This window comes from Onychostoma macrolepis, chromosome 23, assembly GCF_012432095.1.
Source record: "Onychostoma macrolepis isolate SWU-2019 chromosome 23, ASM1243209v1, whole genome shotgun sequence".
Taxonomy (NCBI): Eukaryota; Metazoa; Chordata; class Actinopteri; order Cypriniformes; family Cyprinidae; genus Onychostoma; species Onychostoma macrolepis.
Window position 1 is genome coordinate 14,438,119 of NC_081177.1, and position 15,396 is coordinate 14,453,514.

The following is a 15,396-nucleotide window of genomic DNA, read 5'->3' on the forward strand; positions in this document are numbered from 1 at the left end:
TCAAATTAATTCAAACATATCCATTGAAAACACATGAATAATAGGCACGTTTATTAGTCAGTCTAATAACCAATAAATCATAATTTAGCACAATGACTTGCATTTTAATTTAGCACTTTTCATTCTCCATGCAGTGACTGGTCCATCTTAGGCACTTAAATTGTACATTTGGCATAATTAAATATTGGCAACTTTTAAATGTACAACTACAGAAACATACAAATCCAGTACAATACGAGAAACAAACCACAAGATTTATAAGACAAGATAAATAACAGTAGTCCAAAAAAATAACAGCACAAGATGTTCTAATGCAAAACGTGCCAAAAATGTTATTGCATTCAGTTTAGCACTAGACAGAGAAACATGCATGTGCACTGAAATGTGTAGGTTCAATTTAATGCATTAGGTATCATGAATAAATGTCAATGAACAACTTTTTGCAGCATTTATTAATCTAGACCAATGTTAATTTACAAATATGAAATGCATATAATATTCAGTGTTAACCTATGTTCCTTCATATATATATATATATATATATATATATATATATATGCGCTCTAAAAGAAGTGTTCACTGGTTCATGTTAGCTAGTGCATTTAATGTATAGAACCCTATTGTAAAGTGTTAATTAAATAATTACAAATGTAATAAGGGAGAGATGAAAATAATTTCACCACTTTCTACAAGACATCAAAATAAATTTGAAAAATATGATTTGCCTTTGAATATACATACTCTTAAAAACACTCAAATACTCATGCTAGATCCGTAAATTACTAACCACATCAGTTTTGACATACATAAAAATCAAGAATATTTTTACAAATTTTGACAACATGACAGTTTTTGGTTGTTTTTGTCTCAAATCACTCACTCTGAGGCACTGAAATCGCTGGGCCTTTTGGATCATCAAAGCGGTCCATGGTGCGAAGCTGCATGATCATGTGCAGGCCGTAGGTAAGAATGAACACCATGAGCAGAGAGGTCAGCAGGCCCATCCAAATCCCTGGAGTGAAGAATCCTGCACAGTCGCTGGCATACGAGAAGTCTTCACCAGTAACACTGAAGCCCTGGATCTGTGGGAAACATGATGCATCAATGTGGAGTTTTTGTGGTATACTGTATATGAGTCTCGTTTAACACTACCAGTCCAAAACAGCACACTGATGTAGTACCTGAAAATCTGTGAAGGACAGCGTCCATTGGTTAGCGTTGTCTGTAGCGCTGTGGGGCACCAGCAGGGGGCTCTGAGCGCTGCTCACGCTCTGGCAATGGAAAGAATACTCTGCAGGAGAGTAGATCCCACCGCTGGCATTAAAGATGGCCCTCTGCCCGTCATACTCCAGCACCACCTGCTCCATCACTGACCAGTTGCGAGCAGATACAGGAAAAAAGATCTTGCGCATAGAGAAGCTTTGGGGAAATATCGCAAATTAAGGGTGTGACAATATATTGCTATAATACAAAAAAATACAACCATATATACAGTATCTCACAGAAGTGAGTACACCCCTCACATTTTTGTAAATATTTTATTATATCTTTTCATGTGGCAACACAAATGTACACTGTTATACAAGCTGTACACTCACTACTTTACATTGTAGCAAAGTGTCATTTCTTCAGTGTTGCCACATGAAAAGATATAATAAAATATTTACAAAAATGCGAGGGGTGTACTCACTTCTGTGAGATACTCTATCATGTATACACTATTTGTTAAAGCTTTTAAATCATTACATTTTTTTAAATATTTATTTTAAGTCTCATCTTCAACAAAGCTGCATTTTTTTCTATAAAAATACAATAAAAACAGTAAAATTATGAAATATTACAGTTTTAAAAAACTGTTTTGTTATTTTATATTTCAAAATGTAATTTATTCCTGTGATGCTGAATTTTCAGCAGCCTTTACTCCAATCTTCAGTGTCACATGATCCTTAAGAAATCATTCTAATGAATTAAAGTAAAGATAAAATACATTATGTAATAAAATACAACACTTAAAACTATTTAAATGCATATAGTCAGGGACAGCGTGCAAGTATATGTGTTTAACAAATTTTTGGGGGCTTTTTTGTTTTGTTTTCAGGATAAGCAGAGTCAAGAATATTTCTATTTTGGGGTCGCTATTGGTCTGTACATGGGGGATCAATGTTTATTAATTAAAAAATAAAATACCTCCATCTGTTCAAAGTATTGTGAGAATATTGTATCGTGCGATCAGTATTGTGTATTGATCCGAATCTTGACATAAGTGTAATGTCACACACCTATTATAAATGCATGTTAAAATGCAGGGTTTTTTCAAAACTGTTCTTCAAAATCACAAATAATTAGTGCTCTCAAATGATTAACCGCATCCAAAATAAAAGTTTTTGTTTGCATAATGTGTGTGTGTTCTGTGTACATTTATTATGTATATATAAATACACACATATACAGTATATATTTTGAAAATATTTACATGTCTATATTTATATTCATATAATTTACATTACATTATAAATACATTTTTCTAAAATATATACATGCACACACACATATTATGTAAACAAACACTTATTTTGGATGCGATTAATCATTTGACAGCACTACAAATAATGCATATCAATGAAGGATTTTGTGTTGAATACTCACATAAGCCGGAGGGATTGCAAATTCAGAACATTTCGGTAATTAAGGACGAGTCTGAAAAACAAAATGTTTTATACTTTCAAGAGAAAAGCATTGACAAATATGGAAATGTATACTGGTTTCTGCTTGATTATGATTCTGACCTTGACAGTGTTTCATTGCAAACAGAACCAGCCGTGACGTTAGCAGAACCACTAAAAATGTTTTCTGCCAGATCAACCTGGTTCCCAGAGTGAATAGCGAGGAGAGTGTCGGCCCACAGCAGGATGCAGGGCTGCCCCGCTGTGTTGTTGACGACAAGTGGAGGTTTCACAGATGACTCTGACGGTGCCTGAAGTAGTGATCGACCCACAAAATGCCCTGCCATTACTGGGGTCTCCTCAATGACCTACAAAAGAAGGATAAATGACAAAAGACATTTTTGTTCAGGGTTTCATCAAAGCTGTTGTGAATTTGTGTCAAATGAAAAGGAACATAATGTGTGCAGTACATACTAATTTTGTCCTTCTTATTTTCCTTATTTGGATAAAAGCATCTGCGAAATGCATTCATGTAAATGTAAGGAAAAAGTGAAGACTTACTCTAGAAGGCTTCAGGCCGGTGTATACAGCAATGTAAGGCACATCCTGAGATTTCAACATGTCGAGGACCTCTCCAATGATCGCATCTAATCAGAAAAGAAATCTTATATACTACAGTAAAGCACAACACTGACAAACACATGGCATCGGTTTAAAAAGAATCAAACCATAAAAAGCAATACACAATCATTATACTAAAATCATTATCAAACCTGATAAAAAAAAAAAAGTAAGTAATTACTCACCATTTTTCAAAAGCAATTCCTTTGTCTGATCCCTGACATTCAAACAAAGCAAAAACAGAGTTATTTTTGTATTATTTATATACTATTATAGTATTTATTAACATTTAAACTACCTTTTATTTGTACATTTTTTGTGTTATTCTTTTAGTAATTGTGTTGTACTCTTTTGTCATTTTCATTAGCTTTCAGTTATTTTTGCCAAGGTTTTTTTATGCTTCCATTTTCCTCTAATATTTATACTTCATTTCAGCTTTATTTCTATAAATAAATTATTTTTAGGTTTTAACAATATCAACAGTAATAAAAGGGAGGTTTTTACATTTTTAACATTATTACTGAAAGTCAGAGTGCCTTGCGAAAGCATTCAGACATTAATCAATTCCTTCATTTTACTGAAATACTGTGCTGTGGTTGTTTTATTTAAAAGCTCTGAAACAAAATGTATCACTTTGGTATGACTTTGTTTTGTATTAGAATGTATTCTTTGAAACAGCTGAAAATGCTATATTTTAGTTTCTGTGTTGCAGAAAGTTACTCAGATGAAAAGAATCTGAACCCTTTTTGTAAGACACTGTATAATATAAATAACATTACAGGACATCTTACCCAGCAGTGTAAGGGAGATGGACAGCCAGTAGTGAAGGCTGTGCGGTGTTCAGCTTGATTTCCTTCAGGGTGCTGGGGTCGATCTGGACTGCTGGGATACCCAGCTCTCCCTGGAAGAGTTCCAGGATGGAATGTGATGCAGACCAGTCCAGGGCTGGCAACACCAGGGGACTGGAGGACGTCTGAAGTGCTGACTTGAATACCGAGAGAGAAATGTTGATGAGAATGCTGAGAGAAATCTAGTTGTGCTATCCCTCCAGAATAAAAAAAATCAGAGCACACCCACCTCCACATTCAAAAAGGCACTGTCTTGCTTGTTGCCAAACACTCCACCGTACATAGTGAAGTCTTCCATACTTAGCTATAAAGTAGGGAGAGCAGGCAAAAGGTTGGTTATATTAGTATCAATGAGATGATATTTATTTTTTAATAATATTTTGAATTTGTTTTTATATTTTCAGTTTTCATTTTAATTTTATGTAAAGTTTTAATATTTATTTAAAATTTTGGTTTTAGTACATTTTATTTTAGTTTCATTTACGTTTATTTTTTCAAGCAACAATTTTTTTTATTATTATTTTATTTTTAATTTCAGTTAATTATAATAACCCTATGGTGTTGCATAACATAGATCTATGTTATTTTAGTGTTATGTTTATACTATTATACTATTTATTAACATTTTAAATAAGATTTTATTTTGATATTTTCAGTTTTGAATTCAATTTTAATACTTAACTAGAAATGCTGCCATGGCAACTAACTGAAATAAATAAGATTTTCATCATTTTCATTTTCAAGTTTTATTTCAGTTGCTGAAAACGGTTTATGTGGTTTCAGTTTTCAATAACAACACTAATTCAGATCACATATACATTGTTAATATCTACCAATCACACTTGCATAAAATCTTTCACATCTCTGATGTTTAATTTTGCAACAAAGCAAAAGAAATCTTGTCATATCAGTCTGCAGATGATCAGAATTGTACAAGGGTAATGAAATCCTGGTATGTCCAAGGGAAGATAGATGGGGAAGTAAGACTGTGGCTCAAAGTCACACTATACTGACAAGTCCAGTAACTACGAGAGTAAAAATACCAGTGTGAGAGGAGGAAACTACTTCACTAATAGTTCCACATTGTACAATACATTCCTACTGCATTGTAAAGGTTTTCACCAATGTCAGAAATAAACTTTATTAAAGCACAATATATGGAATTGATTTTAAAGGGCATTATTACTTCCATGACGACATTTTTCTATCCTGCAGCACGTTGTTCATTGTTTCACATATTTCAAACAATTTAAATGGTCATATAACTAGACAATATTGTATCATAAGACTAATCAAATGTCTAAAATGCTAAATAACAGATAAAAACACAAGAATGCACTGTGGGGGGCATTATTTTACCCCGCATTTTACCTTATCCTGTAGGAAGATCAGCACATTGTGTGGAGCAGTGGACAAGGCAGATTTCAGATAAGACGCCAGCTGCCCACCAGACACTGTCTGACCAGCTGCTGGTTGAGCCAGATGTGGCATGTTGGACCTGTATTGACAAAGATATCATTCAGTTCGCGACCCCCTCAACAAAATCAGGCTGACTTGAAACCTTGTCCACTGTAATGAACCTCTACCAATCGCTTTTGAATGTCACTGTTAGCTGTTTTAGCTGCCTGAACATATAAGAAAAGCATTGTTCTGGAGTTACTGAAGAAGTTAATCTGAAAACAATATTCAAGAGAAAGACGTGTGACGTACCCATCACTGGTCCACATGAGCAGAGGCACTTGAGCATAACAGCTATAAATCGAGCAGATAAATAATAAAACCGAGGTGAAGGCCATTGTTGAGAGACTACTACGCCGCATTCCCACTTCCGTCATTCTGCAGGACAGTCACGTGAATAGCAGATAGCTGATGATCATGTGACTGTTTTTTCTTCAATCATGTGATTCTCTTCTGACTCGATTCGTTCGCGTTCTCTGAGCAGCGCGCATGCGCGAGATGCGACGCTGTCCATCATATGAACGAACTACATTTGCGTTATTTGCTAGACCAGCCGCTGTTAAACATCCTTAATTTAAAACTCAGCCATAATGATTACAAACGTTTAAAAATGAACTTTTAGATTTAAATTCGATTTGGAACTTTCGTTCAATTTGGATCTATCTATCTATCTATCTATCTATCTATCTATCTATCTATCTATCTATCTATCTGTCTGTCTGTCTGTCTGTCTGTCTGTCTGTCTTCAGATAGAAACGCTGTATTGTAAAATACATTACTACAGTGGCCACATTATAAAATATAATAAAGTTTCACGCACTATCCTGTAGAGACAGAAACATTTGATAAAATATCGTTTGATTTTAAGTCCAGTTTAACAATTTAACTCTCGTTTGTCTCCTTTATGCTACCTGCAGAATCCAAATGTATCAGTATAAAATATTGAATTGTTCATCAGAAACTATACCTTTGCTTTAGACTACATAGAGATAATCCGTTTTTTAGTACTCAATGTAAAGTTAGCGTTTGTCTGTAAACACTGGAATGCAATGGTAATTTCAGGACCACTTTATTGGGTTTAAATATTGACAGGCAGTGATGATGATCATATGATCGCATTTTAATCAAGCGTTTTAAAATTACTATCAGATCGTATATAATTTTGAGCATGTTGTAGTAAAATTCGTTTGAACATCGTAATCATCACCACGTTAATTCACGCATTATTAAGAGAGGCTTCATCATCCACAGTGTTGTCGGCGGAGGGATATCTGGTACTGTGACTGCGCCCTGTGCCATTCAGCTGTAAAATGGGGAAATGAAAGTGCCACCGAGCGAAGTCAAATGTATTCAATAAGATTACATACCCAGGAGGTGAATTATAGTTGATATTTTTAAAGCATCTATATTTAAGGCTGAATTGTAACTCTTGGTTGATGACATTCACAGCAGTTTTGATCATCTCGGTTTAGAGAGGTGCACTATATTATTTCGCGAATGTCTCCGCACCGCTGGAGCTCGTGCTGCGGTCCGGGCCATCTTTGGTTGTTCTCGCCGGTCGCACCACAGTCAGTGATCAATCGTGATACGTATCAAATTATTTGAGCGATAATTGTTTCCAAAGAGGTCGTTTTTGCCACTAATAGGACAACAGACTGGTTCTGCATAAATATTTTGTTGCATCAACACCGTTTTGCAGATTTCTTTGCAGCGGAAATTTGGATAAAGACGGGAGATCCACTGTAATACAACATGGATGAGGAATATGATGTTATCGTATTGGGCACCGGACTCACAGTGAGTAACGCGTTCGGGTCACTGATGATTCGCTCGCTTTGGAAACAGATTAAGATATTGCCGATGGATGCTCGGATGCTTATAGACGAGGCTGTACGAATAGATGCTTTGCGTTAGATTGAACCCGACGGCCTATTGCTGACGCATCCTTTGGACCAGTACTGTACTGTGTCTGTGTAACGTTACTGAGCCAGCATTTCTCGCAATTTCTGCATAAATACGAGTGCAATCCATCCCAAATCCACCTTCCGCCGAATTTTCAAAGCCATTGAGGCTGCATCGTTATATTGGCATGAAAGCGGTTATTAAAAAGTAATGAATGATTCTTCTCCCAGTGTCTGGTTCTAAGGAGTGGCATCAGGTATCCCGTTTGCTCGGGCGTCGAAGTAGGGGAAATATATGTATTTATGGCGGATATTTTGCCTTTTATGGTTTGCCAACATAAAAGCTGTGTTGTACGCAAGTGATGTTAGTTCACCGTTTGCCTGTAATTCTGGGTTTAGTGAGTATTTATTTTTTTAATTGTTATAATCTAAAGAGCCCAATTTTACAAATGTGGGAGCTTGACAATGGTTACACGTGTGCAAAAAACTGTATTGTTAATAATAATAATAAAAACATTTTTTTTTAATTTAAAAAGTGTTTTATCAAACGTTTCCTCTATTTTCCTCATGGAGGATAGTGGCTGATCTGGGCTGCGGCTCATAATGTGGGTTGGGTGTAGCGATGTTCGATTCGTGAGAGTCGGATCTTTTCAGTGAATCGATCTGAGGGGTTCTTCGGTCGTTGACTCATTATAGCCGAATAGTAGAAGTTTTATAAATACCTTCTGGAAATGTATTTACGACTTAATTATATGGACGTTTTCAAACACGAACAGTTGAATGTAAAACTTAAGCTAAGATGTAAACAAATTATAATATTGTTTAATGTAACTGCAAATTATATTTAGATTCTAAATTATTACTGTTTTATGTCATGGCTGCAACAACACACAAAATTACAATAAACACAGCTGTTAATCAAACTTCAAAACATTTAATAGCCACGCTAGGATATCAGAATGACGTAGACGAATCAGAAGAATTCGTTTTCGAAGCGCTCCATTAACTGTTCAAAAGAACCGATTCGCGGAAATGATTCGGACTTTCCATCACTAGTTGGGTGGGGTGACTCGCATCCATCCCAGTGTTTAACACGGAAGTCAAGGCAATGGATAGATACCCGCTGCCATGTCAACAGATGAACAGAAATTTATATCCATGACCGATTATTTCAACTAAATGATGTTTATTTGTGTAGGAATGTATTCTCTCTGGGATCATGTCTGTGAATGGGAAGAAAGTTTTGCATATGGACAGAAATCCATACTACGGTGGTGAAAGTTCCTCCATCACACCCCTGGAGGAGGTGAGGATGCTTTACATTTACCGCTGTCACTACTCCAATCTCATGTCTGCTTGATATTGCACGTTTACTGTAACTGTGTAGCCTAATTGCAAGAATAAATGTTGCTATTTGTAGCCATGTATTTTAACAAATTAATATTTTATTTTTATATTAATGTTTATATTAATATAAAATACATTTTTTTAAACATTTACGCATGCACTCACATTTTACATGCTTTTCTCTCAGCTCTATAAGAGATTTGGGATTTCAGACAGCCCCCCAGAGTCAATGGGCCGGGGAAGAGACTGGAATGTGGATCTTATTCCTAAATTTTTAATGGCCAATGGTAAAAACTTAAGTAACATGATAGTTGGTGTGATAATATTGCTCAAAACATGTTTTTGGATTAGATTGTTGTCCTTTAATTCATGCAAGTCTGTCATTTTGTAAAATATTCAGAATAATAATGTACCACTGCATTTTGTCATTGTTTTCTTCCTTAAGGTCAGTTAGTTAAGATGCTTCTATACACTGAAGTGACCAGATATCTTGACTTCAAAGTGGTCGAGGGAAGCTTTGTGTATAAAGGAGGAAAAATCTACAAAGTGCCCTCTACTGAGACAGAGGCACTGGCTTCAAGTAAGTCCAGCTAGGCTTTTTATTGTCTCTAGGATTAAATCAAGAATGACTGTTTTTGATATTAATGTAGATTCCTTTAGTTGACCCAAGACATGTGTTGCTTAGACCTAATGGGAATGTTTGAGAAGAGACGTTTCCGCAAGTTCCTAGTTTTTGTGGCCAACTTTGATGAGAACGACCCCAAGACTTTTGAAGGCGTCGATCCCAAACTCACAACAATGGGAGACGTGTACAAGAAGTTTGATTTAGGACAGGATGTCGTCGACTTCACGGGACATGCCCTGGCCCTCTACAGGACAGACGAGTAAGTGTCACTAGTGTTACAAAACCCCATAAGGTTTATAAGGGTCTTATCATTGCTCTCATCGTAAAACTTATCATTTAAGGCAAGACACTACAGGAAAACAAAACAGAACATTGTTTTACACTCTTTAAAGGTTTTTTTCTCAAAATGAGTTTGAATTTTTTTCAGTAGCACTTAAATACATCAAACTTTCAGATTTTATTTCTATCTATATTCTAATGATTTTTACAGGAGGGTTTGTTTCTATGTCATTATATAGATTTTTTCCTGGCTGTTGATAGTATTTTCTAATTTATAGAGTGATAAAAAGAGATGTTTTAGAGAGATTCATGTCAACAAAATGAAACAGAACCCGGCTTTATCTAATGTTCAGATTTCTTTTGTGGAAATTTATGCAAATCAGTGCATATTTAATCAGATAATGCCTAATTTGCATATTCAAACATAACATCTTAAACTTGTAAAATAAAACCATCGTCCTAATACACTGTGATTAATCAGCTGAGGAAGTAGTGTGATATCTATTAGAGATCTATTCACATGTGGTGTCCTTCTCTTGGCTTGCCGGTAAATGACAGCATATTCTTTTGCATTGGTGGTAAATGTACTGAATTGGATTCCTCCTAGTTACCTTGAGCAGCCGTGTCTGGAGACCATCAATAGGATCAAACTCTACAGTGAGTCTCTGGCACGCTACGGGAAGAGCCCATACCTGTACCCTCTGTACGGACTGGGGGAGCTGCCTCAAGGGTTTGCTAGGTCAGCCGCTCCTTCCACCCAATCATCCTAGTAATCATGTGTTGAGCGTCATTGTAAAGTCCTTGTGTAATAAATACGGTCCTTTTCCCTTGTGAACTTACAGGTTAAGTGCAATTTATGGAGGAACCTACATGCTGAACAAACCAGTGGACGAGATAGTGATGGAGGGAGGACATGTGGTGGGCGTGAAATCGGAGGGAGAGGTAAATCTTTAGACAAGTGTTGTGTGACATAACTAAAAATTAATAATGTATATGAATTATTAAAAATTTAAGTGATTTATTACAAAGTGACAATGCATGGATTTTCCTTAAAAAATGTTCCTTAAAAAAAATTATATTTGGTTAATTTCATCAAGCATGCATCATGAGATTAAATAGGTGGTTTTCATGCATAGGTTTATATTAGTGCTGTCAAACGATTAATCACGATTAATCGCATTCAAAATAAAAGTTTTTGTTTACATAATGTGTGTGTGTACTGTGTATATTTATTTTGTATAAATAAATACACACACATGTATATATTTAAGAAAAATGTTATGTTTATATATTATATATATTTATAAATAATATAACGTATATGAATATACATATATGCATGTAAATATTTTCAAAATATATACATGCATGTGTGTGTATTTATATATGCATAATAAATATATACAGTACGTACACATATATTATGTAAACAAAAACTTTTATTTTGGATGTGATTAATCGTTTGACAGCACTAATTTATACATAAGATCTGGTGTCTTCTGATTTGGCTCAATTATCCTGCTTTTTCCAGGTTGCCCGTTGCAAGCAGCTCATCTGCGACCCTAGCTACATCCCAGACCGCGTGCACAAAGTCGGCCAGGTGATCCGGGTCATCTGCGTCCTCAGCCATCCCATTAAAAACACTAATGATGCCAATTCCTGCCAGATCATCATCCCTCAGAACCAGGTTAACCGCAAATCCGGTGAGTTACAATATATAAAAATTTGCAGGATAAACCTACACCAGGGATAAGCAACGTCGGTCCTGGAGTGCCGATGTCCTGCAGAGTTTAGCTCCAACCCTGAAAAAAACCTCACCTGCCTGTAGCCCTAGTAATTCTGAAGACCTTGATTAGCTTGTTCAGGTGTGTTTGATTAGGGCTGGAGCTAAACTCTACAGGACAGCGGCACTCCAGGACCAATGTTGCCGACCCCTGACCTACACTATTAGTGTGTGTATATGTATTGAAGCATGTTAGCGTGTGTGCATCAGTACTTGTGTGCAGTCACCACTAGAGGGCGCTGCGTGCTTTCATTTCAAAAATGAGCTGAGCTGCAAAAGTGTGATGTAATGAAAAGTTTATGCACAATTTGTTCTTGTTTGCCTGTAGATATCTATGTTTGCATGATCTCCTACGCCCATAATGTGGCGGCTCAGGGGAAGTACATCGCCATTGCAAGCACCACTGTAGAAACCTCTGATCCTGAAGCTGAAATCGAACCTGCTCTGGAACTCCTCGAGCCCATTGACCAAAAGTCAGTTTACTCTCTTTTTTTCTGCTTTCTATACCCTGTTTATTTGGCTCTGTTTTAGTGAAGAACTTTAATAACGTAAATACCAAGTAACACGCTTCAGAAAGATATAACCATTTAGTATTAGTATGTTTTAAACAAAAAAAAAAAATACACTTCCCTCCAGACAAACACCCACACCACTAACATACTTTTGTCTATAATGCCACTTGGCCAGCTAAATTCATGGACTACAGCTAAATGTTGTATTAAACACACACATATATCATACTACATGAATGCAAATTTGTTGTCATTTTTGCAGGTTTGTGGCCATCAGTGACATGTATGAACCCACAGATGATGGTACAGAGAGCCAGGTCAGTATATTTTTCTGCTATTTTAGTATTTATGATTATTTAGAATTAGTTTTTATATTTTCATTGTTTTATTTTTTTATTTTGTGCTTTTTCTTTTTTATTATTATATTTTATTTCTCTTTTAGTAATTAGTATATATATATATATATATCATATCATATCTCACTCGGCTTTTATTTCATTTAGTTTCCAAGGAAACATTTCTAATTTTCATTTAAGCTGATATAATATTAAATATAAGTATTAGATAAAAGACTTACACTTAGCAAGTATACTTTACGTCAGTATACTTTGTCAACGAAAATTATTTGAATTTTTTTTTTAATATTAAGGAAACATTTCTAATCTTTATTAAAAGTTTTTTTTAAATTTTTCCATCTAATTATTTGTGTTTAATTTTATTTCAGCTTTATTTCAATTAACAAACTATTTTAATAGTTTCAGTTAACAACAACTGGCTTCACAGTAATTTCTTTAAATAAGGCACTGTTGGGCGTCAATCAAAATTATAACCACTTTCGTTATCATTTTTTCAGATTTTTGCATCACGGTCCTACGATGCCACCACTCATTTTGAAACAACTTGTAACGACATCAAGGACATCTACAAGCGCACGACAGGCAGTGACTTCGACTTTGAGAACATGAAGCGTAAACAGAACGACGTCTTCGGCGAGGACGAGCAGTGAGGGGTGGAGAAGTGACGGAGGAGTGGAGAGGCAATGATCAGACGGAGGGAGAGATGAGGCGGGCTGAACGGGATTTACCTGGCTGGGTTCAGAGGTTACGCAGAACAGAATCGCCAACGCTGTAAATCTCTTTCAACCGACCTTATCTTTCCCAGAGTGCTCTTTGCTCAATGTCTCCACACCCCTCCGGTGTCTCTGTTCAGATACTTACAGTTCAGCACACAGACACACAAACGCTCTATCGCTCACATTCCACAACTCTGCACTACAAAGTGGGCTCTCACCAACATGCTATTTTAGATTCTTACACGAGCAGTATGCATTGTTTGCGCAAAATATCCTGTTGAAGTGAAACACGTGTCTTTCTGTTCTCTGAATATCGTCTTTGACTGAAGCCCATACATGTGAACAATTCCTCGAATATTGAAGGAGATTTAAAACGATTCCTCATCAACTTTCGTGAAGTATCCCCAACTGTCCTCAGACTGTTAGTTTAGCGTACTGTCGTCACTTTGACATTTAACAGCTTCATGTGAACAGCAGCCTTCCTGTACTTTAGGAAAGTGTCACTGACAAACCGATAGTAAGATCATTAAACACTCACCATTAAACACTACAGTTGGACACCTGGAAAAAGGATCTAATATGATATTGATGATATTTAAAACACAAAGTTGCACAAAAGTAAATCAGACTTTGCTAGATCCAGCAATCAAAACCTGAACTGACAGTCTCATATCATTGCATTTCCTATTCGCGATCTTTCCGCTCTTTTAACTCACTGGTCTTTATAAAGTTCATTCTTTTTTATTATTATTATTATTATTGGTGGATTTCTTTTTTTTTTGGACAACTAAATTTGAATGAGATGTATAATATGCAGTATAGAAGCGAACTGTAAGCCATTAACTTGTAACTAACAATACAGTCTTTGTGCTAACTCTTAAAAACGTTGTATGGCCTCACAGTTTCTAATGACCTTATTCTACATTCCTGTTATCATTTTGTTTGTAGTGAAAACCGATACGGACAGACGTTATCGAATGCAAATGTGTGCAAACATGAGTCGATCGCTTAGTCTCTTACGGGAAATGAGTCTTAAGAATGTGGAAGCAATTTTCACCCCCACAGCTGCAGAAGAAAACGATAATGTGAATTTAATGAGTATCAGATCCTTTGGTATTTGATAGTAGCCATATTCGTTGGTATTCTGGCTTTTGTAAACCGGGCTGACTCCAGTCTACTAAATACATATATTCTCTAACTTTGAATTGTGATGAACACTATGCCTCTCCCTGTGTTCTGTAAAGATTCTCACTGCATCATGCAATCAGTCTGCATCTTTGATTTCCGTTTTATTGGTGATTGACACATGTAGTCTCTGCATTTACACTTGGCTGTTAGAAACCACAAGACAAACTTAGTATTGAACAATGACTGGTCGTTTTCACCATTACGTATATCTCTAATCATGCTTGTTCTTGTTTTCAAATGAATTGAATTGCCATCAATAGTTATAGTAGACGCTAGTCTGGAGCAGATGGTAATGGTGTGCTGTTTGAACTCTCACTGTACAGCTTTCAGTGTAGAATATACAAGCATTCTCATGTTTTCCATACTCGCCTTTGCTGAGAAAAAAAAGCCTTTGACTGTAGTTTTTTCCCCCCTCTTTATTTTTTATGTAAAACAAGGAGTGTGACAGTTTCATTACATCCTTGAATTTTATTGGGCCAAAGTCACTAATGGCCTTATAGATTCACATAGAAACATACAGGTCTTGAACTCTCTTCCTTATAGTGCACAATTTAGATTGTGAATTAACGATAACTGGAATCAAATAGAATTACGCTGCATTGCTATATTTGTTATCTTTTGCACCTCTCCAGCATATTGTCATATATGTTTGGATTAACTGTTTTGTACTGTATTTATTTTCATTTTGTCTTTCATTTTCAATGTTGAAACAACTAAACATCTTTAAAAAAAAACAACAAAAAAAAAACTGACACACAAACTCGACAATTTTAAGTTGTGAATTTCATCTTGTGTTTGAGCAGTCTTGTGCAACAAAAATAAATATGAATAAAATGAAACTCAATCTTTCTTTGGTTACGTTTGGTTATTGCCACATGAAGAAAGATTTCCTTTCCTAACAGGACAAAGTAAAGCATTCAATACTCGTTACTAATATACAATATTATATAATCACTTTACACAATTCCCATATTATATTATTTTAAATGAAGGCATATATATATATATATATATATATATATATATATATATATATATATATATATATATATATATATATATATATATATATATATATATATATATATATATATACATA

The 15,396-nt window shown here is 35.4% G+C and overlaps 2 protein-coding genes across 3 annotated transcripts; one reads left to right on the forward strand and one right to left on the reverse strand.

Annotated features, from left to right (window-relative positions):
* Positions 1 to 19: 19 nt before the first annotated feature.
* On the reverse strand, positions 20 to 5,998 carry atp6ap1b (ATPase H+ transporting accessory protein 1b). Its single transcript, XM_058762926.1, has 10 exons — positions 5,843 to 5,998; positions 5,504 to 5,630; positions 4,362 to 4,436; positions 4,076 to 4,269; positions 3,470 to 3,501; positions 3,225 to 3,310; positions 2,787 to 3,031; positions 2,647 to 2,697; positions 1,182 to 1,419; positions 20 to 1,082 (listed from the first exon to the last, which is right to left on the reverse strand). The coding sequence occupies exons 1-10, from the start codon at positions 5,965 to 5,967 to the stop codon at positions 873 to 875; spliced, it is 1,383 nt and encodes a 460-aa protein (XP_058618909.1). The 5' UTR covers positions 5,968 to 5,998; the 3' UTR covers positions 20 to 872.
* Positions 5,999 to 7,105: 1,107 nt separating this feature from the next.
* On the forward strand, positions 7,106 to 15,146 carry gdi1 (GDP dissociation inhibitor 1). Of its 2 annotated transcripts, XM_058762927.1 has the most exons (11): positions 7,106 to 7,387; positions 8,690 to 8,797; positions 9,026 to 9,125; positions 9,284 to 9,418; positions 9,524 to 9,722; positions 10,350 to 10,481; positions 10,585 to 10,684; positions 11,274 to 11,445; positions 11,854 to 11,998; positions 12,300 to 12,354; positions 12,891 to 15,146. In XM_058762927.1, exons 1-11 carry the CDS (start codon positions 7,343 to 7,345, stop codon positions 13,041 to 13,043), a joined length of 1,344 nt encoding a protein of 447 aa, XP_058618910.1. In that variant the 5' UTR covers positions 7,106 to 7,342; the 3' UTR covers positions 13,044 to 15,146. The 2 variants fall into 2 exon arrangements, with proteins under 2 accessions (XP_058618910.1, XP_058618911.1); XM_058762928.1 differs by lacking the exons at positions 7,106 to 7,387; positions 9,026 to 9,125.
* The last annotated feature ends 250 nt before the right edge of the window (positions 15,147 to 15,396 follow it).